The sequence below is a fragment of the Echinops telfairi genome, unplaced genomic scaffold, assembly GCF_000313985.2.
Source record: "Echinops telfairi isolate 266 unplaced genomic scaffold, ASM31398v2 ScPeMD7_11;HRSCAF=52, whole genome shotgun sequence".
Classification (NCBI taxonomy): Eukaryota; Metazoa; Chordata; class Mammalia; order Afrosoricida; family Tenrecidae; genus Echinops; species Echinops telfairi.
In genome coordinates this window covers 28,297,145-28,312,654 of record NW_022103908.1, presented here as the reverse complement: position 1 = coordinate 28,312,654, position 15,510 = coordinate 28,297,145, and the positions used below count along the sequence as shown (strand labels likewise).

At 37.9% G+C, this 15,510-nt stretch overlaps 1 protein-coding gene across 3 annotated transcripts in view; it reads left to right on the top strand.

The window, feature by feature from the left end:
- PCDH17 (protocadherin 17) overlaps positions 1-6,382 on the top strand; it is a 112,237-nt gene extending 105,855 nt beyond the window's left edge. For all 3 annotated transcript variants that reach the window (XM_045287134.1, XM_004707909.4, XM_045287133.1), the window contains one exon: positions 1,669-6,382. In XM_045287134.1, the coding sequence (XP_045143069.1) occupies positions 1,669-2,351 (683 nt within the window). In that variant the 3' untranslated portion in view covers positions 2,352-6,382. The remainder of the gene's footprint in view (positions 1-1,668) is intronic.
- The last annotated feature ends 9,128 nt before the right edge of the window (positions 6,383-15,510 follow it).

The following is a 15,510-nucleotide window of genomic DNA, read 5'->3' as shown; positions in this document are numbered from 1 at the left end:
ATTTACAACTATGTTTCAGTATTCTTACCTGTATTCGTAATACACATGCTATACTTCACTCACTCATAGGAAAACATGATTTTATGAACATGACAAAGTTAAAATTCAGCGACTTCCTCATTTTTTTTCAAATTTCACACATGTAAATGGTACAAACTATGAAATGTCACAATGACCTTTTGTCAATGCAACAGGTTGATTCACTAGAAATCAAACAAAAAATATTGCAGTTTCATACGGAATTATTTTGTCATAAAATCGTTTGAATGGCATCAAGTTGTTTTTTGTTTTTGCTTTTTTTAGGATAAGGAATGATTTATGGTTTAAGCAAAAACTCATAGTTATGTATGACTTTGTAAAGTATCTGTTAATCAATGCTATTAAATTTGCTTTTTCTATTTTAAGTATCACTCAGGTGGACTTTTGTTTCCTGCATGGGACATTATGCATTTGTAGGGATCAACTGGCCTCAATTAAAAGGCAATCCCAGGGGTTTCTAAGTGCAGAGGGATTTCTATTCCCATCACATAGAGGGAAATGTAAATATCCTCTCCTGGACAAAAGGTCTCTTGATTTAAACAGGACCATTGCACATAAAGGGTACAACCATCCATGTACAAAAGGGATGACAGGAAGATGTAGTTAAAAGTTATGCTTTAAAATATTGGGGCTGATGGGAGTACACAGCTGCTATCGTAATGAAGGAATTCTCTTTCATATCTCCTTGTTCAGCATCTTTGAAATAGGGATCATTAAAGAATGTTTTATTTAGATTCTCTATATGCTTATTGGCAAAGGAGAGAAGTAAAAATTCTCGCAGAAAGCCTTACCCTTTAAAATAGAACACCATGATTTGTCATTCATTCTGAACTATATCTGTTGAGTAAATCCATTTTCACCTACTTACACCAAAAGCAAAAGAGGCAGAAGTGAAGAAAACTGATTACATGATCCATACGCATATCTAATAAAATATCAATGTGTGCTTTCCGACAAGCTTATTCACAATACATTCAGAAAGAACATTCCATTTGTCATTCTCAGCGGGAAAAGGAGGCTTTTTAAGGAAACATTTTATTCTATGACTGTCACCAACATAACAATTACAAGCAAAATAGGGATCAAACTTGGAATGGGTGGGGGAGTGAAGCAATTTAGGAATTGTTATGAAAGTTTGCAAGCAAGTCTGTGCCCAGTTATTTGATTAAAAATAAAAAGAAGAAGAAGAAAGGAAGGAAGGGAGGAAGGAAGGAAGGAAGGAAGGAAGGAAGGAAGGAAGGAAGGAAGGAAGAAAAGAATCCCAATAATCCTGCTTGAAATTCACTGTTTCCAGGATGGGTTATAAAGAACAAAGACTAACTGGTCTCCCCAGGAGATTAGTTTACAGGGATGCTCTATTCTGCTGAGAGCCAGTCTCCAATGGCCACTTTTTACTTCTTCCTTGGTTGAGGGAATTGTTAATATCTGGAGAATAGACTTAAATAAAACGATTGTCTCAACCAGCAGGTTTATGCAACCACCCTGAAATGTTTTAATTATTGTTTTCTTTTCCTTTTTAATTAAGAGACCAGAGGTCAAGCAAGCCCACTGAGAGCTGATCACAGCCTCTGTAGAAATTTCAAGGAAGCCCTAATGATTGGATCTGCTGTTTCTTCTTTTGTTTTGCAGAACAAGAAGAGTGTGTTAATTGCACAGATGAATGCCGAGTGCTCGGTCATTCTGACAGGTGTTGGATGCCACAGTTCCCTGCAGCCAATCAGGCTGAAAATGCAGATTACCGCACAAATCTCTTTGTACCCACAGTGGAAGCTAATGTTGAGACTGAGACTTATGAAACTGTGAATCCCACTGGGAAAAAGACTTTTTGTACATTTGGAAAAGACAAGCGAGAGCACACTATTCTCATTGCCAATGTTAAACCTTATTTAAAAGCCAAACGTGCCCTGAGCCCTCTCCTCCAAGAGGTGCCCTCTGCATCCAGCAGCCCAACCAAGGCATGCATCGAGCCTTGCACCTCAACAAAAGGCTCTTTAGATGGTTGCGAAGCTAAACCAGGAGCCCTGGCCGAAGCGAGTAGCCAGTACCTGCCCACTGACGGGCAGTATCTGTCGCCCAGTAAGCAACCAAGAGACCCACCCTTCCTGGCATCTGATCAGATGGCAAGGGTCTTCGCGGATGTGCATTCCAGAACCAGCCGAGATTCCAGCGAGATGGGCACTGTCTTGGAGCAGCTGGACCATCCCAGCAGGGATCTGGGCCGAGAGTCAGTGGATGCTGAGGAAGTCGTGAGAGAAATCGATAAGCTTTTGCAGGACTGTCGAGGAAGCGACCCTGTGGCTGTAAGAAAGTGAGGAAAGAAAAAGGAAGAAAGAAAGAACAAAGGCATTGGCATTTTCTTGTCTCTTCTGTTGATTTATAAAGGATCCCTCCTGCTGACAACCTGTTTTCCAGGGATGAAGAAAGACCAGTGCTGCTTCAAGGCTTTTAGTGAACATCAGAAGTGCCCACAGTAGGCTCTTTTCACTGCTGTTTGTTTTTCAGAGATAACAATGGTCTTGTTTTGACCAAACTCACATTAGGACAGAATTAATGATGCTGAAAGAGGAAAGACAAAGAACAAGAAGAAGAAGAAGAAGAAGAAAGAAAACGAGAGAAGAAAAGAAGGAAGATGAGGAGTCCGTACCTTTTGACAATCTGTTAGGAAGGTATGCAGTGTGACACCTGATTTCTGCTCAGCTAAGGCTGTCCTCCTGGCTGATGCTGACTTAACTGTTTACCTATAAACCCCATACAAAGCAGGGTCCTAATTTGCGATCTGTGGTGGATGTCTAGCGGTCATCACAGGCTCCTACTGAAAGTCCCAAAAGACCTTGCAGTAGTCCAAGCTACACCAAACATTAACACGTATCTGTGGTAAACATTTCTGTATAAAGTTACCTGCCACACATAGAAACACAAAGAACATTCCATATCATTAGTCAAAAACTAAAAAGCATAAAAATCTTGGTCATCTGTACTACAGTTCATGTCGTATAAAAGTTAAATGTAAAAAAATAGAGTCCATTCTGTCCTGCACACAAATAGACTAATTCACTTCATAAAGGAGAAGAAGGAAATTTAAAGGTTAAAATGCCTACTTAGCATTTTAGTGTCCAACAAATAATGACTTAGGACATTTTAAACTTGACATAGGAAAAATTTAAAACATAGTTACTATTGAATGAATGTTAATCAATGAAAAATTAACATGGCTAACGTTTTTTCTTCATTTGTGGACACTAAAATAGCTCAGGAAAGTGAAATATCTTAGACATATACAAATCATATGACCATTTAAATGTGCAAGTGTAAGAAGATTCAATGTGTTTACATCAAATGACATATTTTTATTGATTTATTGCAGATTCCGTGCATATGAGCCAAATTGTTGAGTGTATAAGAGCTATATTGTGTATTTTATTAAATTAATATATAGTTGTGTTGCAAAAATCTTTGGGCTTATATTGTAAATGGCAAGTGTTGCCTCGGTAGCTGTCGAACTCTATGAGTTTTGTTTTTCCTGCTTCCTTTTTCCCCATGGAGTGTGGGAAGCAGTGCCTCAGAGCAAAGTCTCTCGTCTAATGTATAGTCTACCAAGTGCTGCAGTACATAATCTGTTCAAAATGTGTTTGAGTGAGCGGATGGAGCTAACTGAAGGGTCAAAAAATACATTCATCAGCCATGGTTATGTGCAAGTCCTTGTAAAAGCTTTTATTAAAGTCATGCTACATCACAAGATTTACATTTGTACTAGAACCTGAAACTTGCTCATTGTTTCTTTCCCCCAATAACACATGCAGCTTCTGCCTATGTAGATACCACACCCTTCATTAATCTCCAAAAGTGTCATCTGTGGTTTGGGATGTGCGTTCCCATTATATTTCAAAAACATGAAAAATGCTTTAATGCATGTGTGGTACCAGCACTGTTTACTTGCATTGTGTAGTGTTTTTCAAGAAGTCTGAGTCTTAAGAAAATTGTTTTTTCCTGTTTTTCAATGCTCTTCTGCCTCTTTTTATTGGCGTCCTTCAAGAACAATACACCTTCTTTTCTTTCATTTTAGTGGCACCTTTTCTGTGACATTTAGCAGGTTTCAAACTTACTTCCACATGAGGCTGGGAAACCTCAAATTTCAGGAATTGGAAAAAAAAATTAGCACTTACAGAAGTAGCAGCAGATGGGGAAATGCCTTGATTGACATTTTCCTTCAGCATTTAAAAATTTTTGGCATTTTACAGCTTCATGACAAACAGTCTGCAGCCCATACCTAGAGGATGTGGCGCTGGCTTAACTAAAGGCTGTTTGTACACTGGAACAGGAACGTGCATCCTTTGCAAACTGGTGGAGAATTCTGTGCCTTCTTTTCTGGCCACTAAGCCAGTGTAGAAAAAGCATAAATGTCATAAGATCCTTATATTCAAAAGCAAAAGCAAAAACAGATACCAACATAGAACGGAATTTAGTTTTGTAATTTCAAACCTGAAAAAATTCTACTGAAAATATTTCTGCTGAATGCTGTCCCGATTTGAGACTGTCCCACACTGGCAACACTGCTTTGAGAGGGAAGAGCGGACAACTCCCATCAGCCTTATTCGCTTGAGAACTGTACTTGGTTCCTACTAACAGCTTTTTCAAAGCTCTATGCTGAGTTTTTATGATTCGTAAATGTGGAAATGAGAGAAAGAAGGGATCTTGTACATGTGAAACCTAATTGACTCTCTATATTTTGGACAATTTATGTATCTGAAATGTGTTCACTCTCTTATATGCTTTTTAAAATTTTTTTTGGCCAGGAGACTACAGGTTGATAGCTGAAATTTGATGGGAAACCAATTTCCCTTTAGTCTTACAAATATTGCCTCTCTCTTACCAGACAAATAGCCATTTAGTAAAATCTAAGGCAGTATGTAGATGAAATAAACTAAGAGAGTGGGGTTTACTTTTTAAAACATCCTTAGTGCTGAGTAAATAGTTCAATATATTATGTGTGTCTGAAGACTGGAAACACCGTACAATTTTAAGAACTGATTGTGCCAGTGGATGAGGGATGTACCTTTAGAACTCTCTGTTGCTGCTGTAAGCTATTTAACACATTATCTGCATTTAGTAGGGGCCGTTATTTATTCACAAGATGGTGGGAATTCGGTAGTAAGGACTCTTTAGCTTTTATTGTTGAGTTGAAGGAATTTTGCTTTTATTCATTTGGCTAATAACTGCCTTCATCACAGAATTCTGGTGCTTGGTTTCCCAGGAAGCCTTATGAGATGCCAAAATCACATCTTTAGGGAGTATCTTGCCCCAGAGAGTGATGCATGATCAAACAGTGTGGTTTCAGCATAATTTAGAATATAAAAAATTGTCTTAAATCACACCCTCCTAGACACACACACACTCAAAATTAAGAATTTCATAATACTTCGCCTTTAAGTATTTCAATAACTGAGTCCAAGCACAAGTAAAGACGTAATTTATGGACCTTTTAGTTAGAATCCAGAGTTTCAACAATTGTTTACTGATAAATTCTTTAATATTTTTAAACAATCTTCCCATCAAATATGAATGATGTAAACTAGTTTCATCAGTGAAAGCAGTAAGAATAAGTGTTAGTTATACTGATACCAAAGTAAACATTAAAGAGACATATCATGCAATTTCAAAGAATGGATTCATGTTATTTCTTAACCTGACATACATATTCCCATTGCAGGCTATGTGCAAAGATTGGCGTACTACTCCACAAATCAATTGTATTCCTGGTTGGAAAATTGACTTCTTTTGTTTTCCTAAATTAGCTGAAATCTTGTAAAACATGACTTTCCTTTAAAGGATCTAGACACTGCTCAATTTAAAAAAAATGACACCATAAACACAATCCATGTAGTCATAGAGCAGGAAGCTTTATTAGAACAAGGTGAAAGCTGTTTTCTTGCCACTGGAGTAGAAGTTGCTGAGGTCAACAAGTAGACTGAGGTCTGGCATAATATACACCCACTCATTATTGTCTAATGATATTCTTTTCACAACAGACAACATTTATCAGAAAATTAATTCAAATTCATTTTGAGAGTTTTGGCTATCAAGATGTGTTATTTTGAAAAATAATTGGATGAGACCTGATTAATGTCCAACTTTCCTGGCCCCAGTGTTTTGCAAGTTGGCTATTCCCATATATCAACCCCATCACTCCATGTGGTTCTTAGCTGCACCAAGCAATTGGTGAACAAGGACAACAATAAAAGCAGCATACATTGTATGGATTTATCTCAACGCTGTTGTTTAATGGCTGTGTTTAATGTGACCTATCTGGAAAATGAGGACTCCGAATAAAAAGCTATTACTAATAGTGGCGTTGCCTTCCCTTGCGTTCATTAACACAGAAGTCATGCACTACATGCTGCCACATACCACAGGAACCCGATCATTATTTCAGAAAAGAGATTGAATTCCCAACTTATTTTTGGTTGCAAGTTTTCTGCTTGCCTGTAAATAGGAGATTCAAAAACTAACAATAGTAATTATTCAAGAGGAATGGGATGACAATCTTTCTCCAAAGTATGTGCAAATTGGCTAGTCAAATAATTACCACGAGGTCACAGACTAGTAGTCCTGGTGAATTTTAATCTTAATCGAATTGAACATAAACTGGTACACAATCTCAAAGGATTTCAGAAAAGCCAATGTGTAAACTTTTTCATAATCTTACACTCCTGGTGAAAGCCTATATTCACAAATTGTTTTTTTAAAGTAAACATGTTTACTATGTCATTTTAAATGATGTGCCTCTCTACTTATTCAACAAGCACCTATTGCAATCCTACTTTCTAGTTTCCTTTATGTAGTATGCCCCGGGAGTAAATAGTAAACAAGGAAATGTGTCTGAGTCACAATCTGGGGGTGGGGTGGTGGTGGGATAAATGAAATTCTTCATAAATTGGATTTAGTATTTGCATTTATTTCTTAGGTACGTTCATACATGTCACATATTTTTCTGTAATCTGACTCTCAGGAAATGCATTCTCCCAGATTCCAAGCCAACATCTATTCTCTCTGTTGGGTTTTGTTTGTTTACTTCTCTTCTGAATCAAGCAAAACAGAAATCAAGAAGGGTTTCTTGCATGCCCTCCCAGATTGAAGAACACCTCGATGGGATGAACTTCGTTGAGTAGGCCGACTATGAGACTACGCTGTCTATTTGTTTGCTCACACTGTGGCTGATTTGTTGTTTTAATCCTCGAACAGCATTGAGGTGCCAGAAGTCACATATAAGGATCTTAAGTGACGATTTTATTTTCCCTTCAGAGAATTCTCAGCTTGTGCCTAGTTGATACTAACACAGGAATTTGCTTAATGTTGCTTTGGCACTACTATTTTTCTCTAATGGAAAAAAAATGTATTTTTAAGGAAAGCAAAGTCTATTAGCCTAGCCTGCTCGTCACTAGTTTTGAATGGAGGAGGTCAACAACGCTGTCCCTGTCCGTTAAGGAGAATCTGACCAATGTTGAAGTAGTAATGTGTTTCTAAATGAAGAACTTAGCCTGGCTATGTTGCAATTAGGAGGATGTCATGAGTGGAATATATATTCCAGGCATCCTTCCGAAGGATGAACTACTAAAAAGTCAAACAAATAACTTTTTAAAGTAGATATGCCCAAGACAGTCTTAGAGAATAGATCTTTATAGAAAGAAAAGAGAATGTAAAGGTCACTATTGAATCATTATAGCACACAGATAGAGGTCAGCAAATTAATGGACCATTTTAAATCCTTCACATACTTTTGAAGATAGCTGTACAGGGTTCAAGGAAATATGTTCAGTTGATTTTAGACATTTGAATAACTTACTCTATAGTCGTGATTAAATTCTCAACATTCTTACATGGTGGGGGTCCAGCTTTATTTAATTGTGCTTTTATCAGAGGCGGTCACTGTTTCCAGGCCAGTTCTATAAAGGAGAGGTCTTATTTTCTACCCACTAAGAATAATCACACAATGCAAAAGTCCTTCACAGGAGCAAATATTTATTTATAAAAAGCTTCTTCGTGGAGACAGGGAAGGCCTATGCAATACTTACCTTAACCTCCCCAAACCAAGAAACTGCAAGGGTTTTAAAAGGGTCTCAAACTGGGGAAATAGTTTCATATTTATCCCTAAGGATGGGCAGGGACTGCCAGTAAATGGCTCAGTCAGGCAGAGTCCTTGTGACAGGATATGTGTGCAATAGTTTGTGCTGCAAAGGTGTCTTCATGGAGTGAGCTGGGTTTATTCTGGGATGTTCCATGTATGCACTTGGGGGACATCATACTGCCAGCCAGGATTCTTTGGCCCAAACTGGCCCTTCCTGAAAAACAGCTTTCAAACGAGAGTTTTATGTCAGTTGTGTAGCACCCTGGAGATGGGTGGTGCCACACATAAGGATGTGGATTTAGCTGGCGGAAACATCTGGTCAATTCAGACAAAGATCTGAGTACGAACCCCAAACTTTTCTCCATTACCTGAAGACTCCCTCCCTTTTGGCTTTCAAAATTTTTTATGAAAATGTTTTGATTTTTTTTGAGGCATACTCTCTCTTTAAAAAACCTCACTGCCGCTAAATTGATTCCAATTTGGTGATCCTACAGCACGTGGGTAGAACTTCCCTGGTGGGTTTCCAAGACTGTAACTCTTCAGAAGTCCAGGGCCCCATCTCTTCCCCACAGAGTGGCTCATAACTTTGAACACCTGACTTCGGGATCAGCAGCCCACCTCCGACCTGAGACAGCCCAAGGACTCCTGTTTCCTTGTCTAACTTTCTTACAAATAATCCACTTTAGCAGGATTATTTTATATCGGCAGTGTTAGATTATTTTATATAGAAATTGTTTTCTCTATATTTATTGTTCTCTATATATTACAGAGAGGAGAAAATTTTTGTTTATTCTCTTTTCTATACACATTAAATTAGTTACGTATTTCCAATAAAATGTTTTATTATGACTTATATTTTTAAAATTTCACATTCCTGACATTCCAAATCTTAGTTGAAACTATTTAATAATATCTTTCAAAAATTGGGATGGGAGGACCCACATTTGGAACACTCCTTTTGTTTGCCTTATACATAGATTATGAACTTGGCCTTCCATGTTGCTTACATTACATTTCTGCTTGCTTCCCTAGGAATTTACAGCATCAAGTCTGGCCAACTGACAGAATAATTTATAAAGCTAGATACTTAGGATTTCTGTCTGTGGTGAGTTTTCAAATTAACAGAAAACTTTACTAAATTCCCAAGCAATAACAGAGGTAAGGATTCTGAAGCACAGAGAGATAACAGTTTACCTAATATAGACAAGTTGGTAAGTCTAAAAATCAAAAGTGAACTGAAAGTTCAGATTCTGTGAGTGCATTCAAATTTTGTGAAGTCAGCAATCTGGTCATATTTAATATCTTGCCTTTCTAGTATCCTAAATTACTTGAGTAAAAATTTATGCATTTTATAACATATTTTCTCCTTTAATTGATAGTCGCATCTTTTACTTTAGATGGTTTGTGTGGGTGTGATTTCCTGCTCGTTAATTCTCTGAGAAGCACAGAAAGAACTCTGTGGTCTCCAAGTACACACAGAAAAGTAGTAATAAATATTGCATCTCTGTAAAGTTAGCCTGCATTTCCCACCGTCATCGATTGCAAAGTTTCACTACATTGATGGTATGGTCTCAAGAAAATATCAAAGGGTTAAGATTGTTCTATAAACCCTTCATTCTCACCCAAAGCTACCATGTAGACTTTTCTCAGTCCTTCTACTTTATTTATTTTGCTTATTCTACACTAATAGTAATAAAAACTGTTTTTATGGAAAATCCTAAACAAACTCTGGTAATATTGAAGATGCATTTAAAATAATGCACTAATACACATGGATTAATATGTATGCACAAAATCCTAAACCCATTACCATCAAATTGATCCTGATTCATAGCAACCAGGAGAATCAATTTCAAAGTCAGTAGTAAAAACCAACACAAAGAAGAGGAGAAGAGATTTGCACACCAGCTTGATGGTTAAGAAATGTGTAACACGTTTTAAAATTATATTTATGACTTCTTTCCCATGAGATAAAACATATCATCTATCTCTCCAGTGATTAGCTGAAAAGGGAGAAATTACAAATATTAGCAGCCTTTTTTCAGGGCGATTAATCAAAACTGACGTTCATCTGAACTTGCTTGACTTTAACTTATTAAGGTATTGTTTAATATATATATATTTTTTTCTACTTACAGGGAAAACACTGCCCTCAGATCAGTTACAATTCATAATGACTTTATCGGACAGAGTAGAATTGCTCCCTGGAGTTGTTGAGACTTTAGTTTTGATGGGAGCAGCCAGACTCATCTTCCTCCCTTGGAGCCTTTGGTATGGTTGAGGCCCTTAGCAGTTATCAGTGAACTTTCTGGACCCCAAGTCTCCTCCAGACAGAGAGAACACACAGCTGTTGTTTCACACGTACGCTCAAGAGGTCTAGAAATTAATGTTCCTGCTTCCTTATCACCAGTATGTTCTTTTAGGTTTTAGAAATGTAAATTCAAACAGATAAAATGTACAATTTCCATATCATTGATCTGTTAAATATGTCAATACCACCTTTTTCATAATACTAAATCATATTTTTAATACGTCCCTTTTTGAAAAGTATTTTGAAAATATTTTGAAAAATATCACTGCAGTTTTAAAGAAAGGTATTTAATACTTTATCTTTTCCCTTTTAATATCTGTTATCTCTGTGTCTCTTTTACATAGTGCTCATTTCGTATTTATTGACTGCTGACTGAAAGGTCGGCTGCTCCACCCCCCAGCTTCTCTCTCAGAGCGGGGAGAGACGGCCGTCAGATTTGCCAGCTTGGAAATCCGACGAGACTCGCTCAGAGTCATCATCAACTCAGTGGCAGTGGCTTTGGTAGTTTTAAAAATAATGTTTCATCTATTTCTCTCCTGTGCCTACTCTTATTTTCATCTTTTTCCACCTCATACATTTTCTCAATCAATAGATATGTTTTTTTTCCTTTTTCTGTTCCAATAACCCTTATATTCCATGTGCTTTAGAGACTTGATGGAGGTAGTAATGGCTTATCCTATAATTGTGTCACATAGAAAAATCTCCAAATTGTCTTTCTTAACCTATAGAAAAAATTGACAATATTTTTTTTAGATATAACCTACCTGGAGTACTACAGCTGACAAAATGTATAATAAAATCAACACCATACCAAACTGCTATCAAGTGGATTCTGACCCAGAGTGACCCCTTTGGACGAAGTAGAACAGCCAAATAGATTTCCAAGGCAGTGTATACATATATACATTCTGTCCATTTGAGTTTATTCAGAAACAACTCTCCAAGCATTTGAGTGACATTGGGCCTCCTTTGAGAAGCAAAGGACCTGAGAAGAATTTTTCCAAAATAAAGAGGCAACTAGTGTACCCATCTGTCATCGGGTCCTCTGAAGCACCCAGTATTTTTCACATAGCATAGGAGGACAAAATTACATTTGTAGTGGAATGTGTTGTCATTTAAGGTTGTAAATCTTCAAGGAAAGAGACTGTTTTCTGCAGAGCAACTGGTGGGTATGAATTACCAGCTTCCTGTTATCAGGTTAACACTTTAAACACTCTACCACCATGGCTTCTAAAACGTAAGAAGAGGTAGAGGAAGTAATAGATTGGAATAAACAATCAATCAGTGAAGGACTGCCTAGTGGCTTCAATAAGTGAATGAAATAATAATGTTATTTTTATTGCATATAATAAATAAAGTTATTTCATTGCATATTAATATACATTATTTAATATACATTCCCTATATAGTAAGAAAGGAGCCCTAATTTCACTGGGATAATCATTGGACTACTAATTGCAAGATCAGCAGTTGAGACCCACCAGCGTCTCTGAGGGAGAAACGCGAAGCTTTTGTCTTTAAAGATTTTCAGTTGCAGAAGTACACTGTAGAATCCCATAAGTTACAATCAACTCAATGGTTGTGGGTGGGTGTATTTTAAGAAAAACGAATTTTAAGTGCCATCATGGGAAGTGTGGGCTTTCATTGAAGATAAGGAAAAAGGCTAATCTCTGAGCATGCGCATGCTTCATTTCTTTCATTTTGGACAACCATCAGATTTCTACACCCTCTCTAATCCCGAAGAGGAAAGGAAATGACTACGGAAGTCCATGTGGCCTCTCTGGTGCCTTTTCTTCATGTGGGTGACATTCCAGTTCTGTTCAGCAAGAATACATCGAGAATCACGGGTGGTTCTGGAGATTCTTGGAACACCCTGATCTGAGGAGGCTTCAAAAGATTTGTGATAAAGAGAATGAAAAGATAATTTCCCCCCACAAATTATTGGAAGCCTCCTCCTATTAACAAATGCAATATCTATTTCTATAAAATTTAAAATACAGTGATAACTGAAGATATTAACACACATATTGTATGTGGTTGGTATTATGAGAAAGCAGAACTTGCCATGGGAAATTTACGTGGGAAAGGAAATCGGTGTTTCTGGAAGAAGGCAGAATTTGCATTGTAGCTTCAAGGTGGGATGAGATTTTGGCAGCAGAGGTGCCAGAAACAGGTGATGGTTTCCGGAACAAAAGCAAGTTCAACACATTTAAATAGGATATTCTTTTATTGGAAAGGGAGAAAGTAGGGTGAGGTCAAGTTCAGGACTACACCAAATACTGGGTTTTGAAGAGGTCACAATTTTCTCTTCCACGGACAGATAGACCTGAATTAGGCTCAGTAGCTTGGAGTGAGAATTCTGATGAAGTCTTGCCAAGCCGAATGTGAAATTAGGGGGGGGAAAAACAAAACACTAGGACAGCTTGCTTCTGCCTGGTGATCCATTCTTTAGAAGATGCTGCTTAATAGCACCTTGTTCTTGGGTTCGGTCCAACTCTCCAGAGGCAATGCCAACTTTGCTGAATCTTGCCATTCTCAGCTTCAAGCCTTCAGCAGAGCATTTGTGTCCATGTTTCCAACTTCCCAGAAATAATTCTTCCTTTGAAAAATGTAATCATGTTTGGAGCTTTTGGGAGGAAACGAGAGACCAAAGAGAAAGACGAAGACCAAGGTCGTGGATGACTTTCATCCCTGGATATTGACTTCTTTTTAAATTTCTAGATTCTGAAAACATCTCCTGGAATCTGCAGTGTGATTTCTGTTAGGCAGAATAATTATATTCATAAGAATAGTGACTGTCTGTTTCCACTGTCTCAGGCTGATATAAATGTCCTCTCTTTGGGTGTCCATAATTTTAATATTTCCATAATTCTCTGCATATGAGAACACAGGAATTGTATATATACAATTTAGGAACTAAAATAGGGAATTGGTAACCCTGTGTTGTGAAAATGATTAAGCCCTGGCTACTCGTCAAAATGCTGGCTGTTCAAATTCTCTCAAAGATGCCTCAGAAGAGAGGCATCTCTTTTAAAGGTCATGGTTATATAAACCCAATGGTGCATCGTCCTACTCTGCAACACACGCAGTCACCATGAGTTGCCACGGCATTTGGCTTTGTTTTATTGTTGTTTAAAATAAAAAAAGAATGGCTTTAAATCAGTGGTTCTCAGATGAGGTTAATTTGATTCATATCTGAGTAATTTGCAATGGTATCTAACAGGCAAGACCAAAGGTGCTTCTAAGCTTTCTACAATGCACCCGACAGTAACAGTGTCTCGTAACAATGAGTGCTCTGTTAGAAACAATGTTAATATTATTGTGGGAGAGAAACCCCCAGTTAGAATAAATCTATAAATTAGAGGATGTAGTTAAGGAAAGAGGACAAACAATATTAGTGTTTGGATAATAGACATTGAATTTTAGGTTTGACATAGTCTTGTTTTCCCAAGAGTTTATACAGTAGTCTTGGAATCTGTTCTCATTATTTTTTTAATTTAGCATAAAGAATATATCCCCAATTTATTGTGAATCAATTTTTGGTCTGACAATTTGTTGGTACTAGTTGATGTCACGTTGACTCCCATTCATTGGCCAGTCTTATACCATATTCAAGAATTGTTGTCATGTTTAAATCCTTGTTGGGAAAACTGTGTCCATCTATCTCACTGAGAGTTTTTCCTCATTTTCTCTGACCCTCCGCAGTAGCAAAAATGACCTCTTGTTCTGGAGATTGATCTTTCCGAGAATAGATCTGAAGTGAGCAAGACCACGGTTAAACACCCTCATGTCTGAAGAACATCCTGCTTCTCTATCTTCTAACATGTCGTGAAGGAGGCCCCTTTGCTTAGTGCGTTAGGTGCTGGGCTGCTGACTTCAAGGGCACCTGTTTGAAACCACTCCCTGCTCTTCAGGAGAAAGAAGAAGCTTTCTACCCCAGCGAGGAGCTACCATTTTGAAAACCTATAGAGGCAATTCTACTTTGTCTGATAGGCCCACTCTGAGGCAGAATCAACTCAATGGCAGCCAGTTGTTTTTCAAGAACTGCAAGGCCAGAGTCATCCTGCAGCTGGAGTATCTTGTCAGGCTCTAATCAGTACCAGCAACACATATTGGGAGAATCTCCACAGAACAAAAGGGAAAGATTTTGCTTGAAATGACTGTTTTATCTATTCTTCCTTATGCAATATAAAGCTGATAGCCCAGGAAGGGTGGATGAAAGAGTACTCCCCAGGTCTAAGAAAGGGACAGAGCACTCCTCGGGGGCTCTTTCAAGAGTCTAGTTCTCTGTTGCCAGAGGGGCCCCTTGACATAACTAGCTTATCCCTGACGTTGCCTTGCATTTAATAGAGGTGTGTGTCCATATACTCTCTTTCTCTACCATCACCGTGGTGCTTGTGAGGAACAGGTATTAGAAAGGTGAGAATAAAAGGGAGTTGGCAGGTGAAGGAAACACACACCCAAGCGGAGTTCGCGGACCACCCAGCCGTCTAATGAATGTTACAGACCGTACGTCTTTATTCATCTCTTAAACATTTTCCACCAGGAGATCACTGGAAAAAATATATAGTTCAAAGTATTTTGTGGATGCCCCAAAATTGTCAGATTGACTTTCTAAATGAGCTGAGTGGAAGGTGAGGACACATCCTTGCTTAAAAGCTATTTCTCTTGACACACATTCTGCGTTATCCATTTGTCATGCAGGGTGGGTGGTTCCAATGCACATTTTATGAATTTGAACTTGAAATGACTCTGGTTAAAAATAATAATGGTAATGTGTTAAAAAAAAAAGTGACAGAAACTCCAGTGGCAAAGTTGAAAGTCTGCATGTTGACAGGCTAATTAATAGACATCAGAATTACCATACCCAAACCACATTTCATTTTCATTTGGTGTACCTGGCTAAATATACAGTGTGTCGCTAATAAATTTGTTGCAAATGAAAGTCAATATCACGGCTGACCAGGAACGTTTGGAAGAGCACCCGAGCCAGAAAAGCGGGCTGAAAGAGGCAAAGCCCAGCTCGCGTGGAGACACC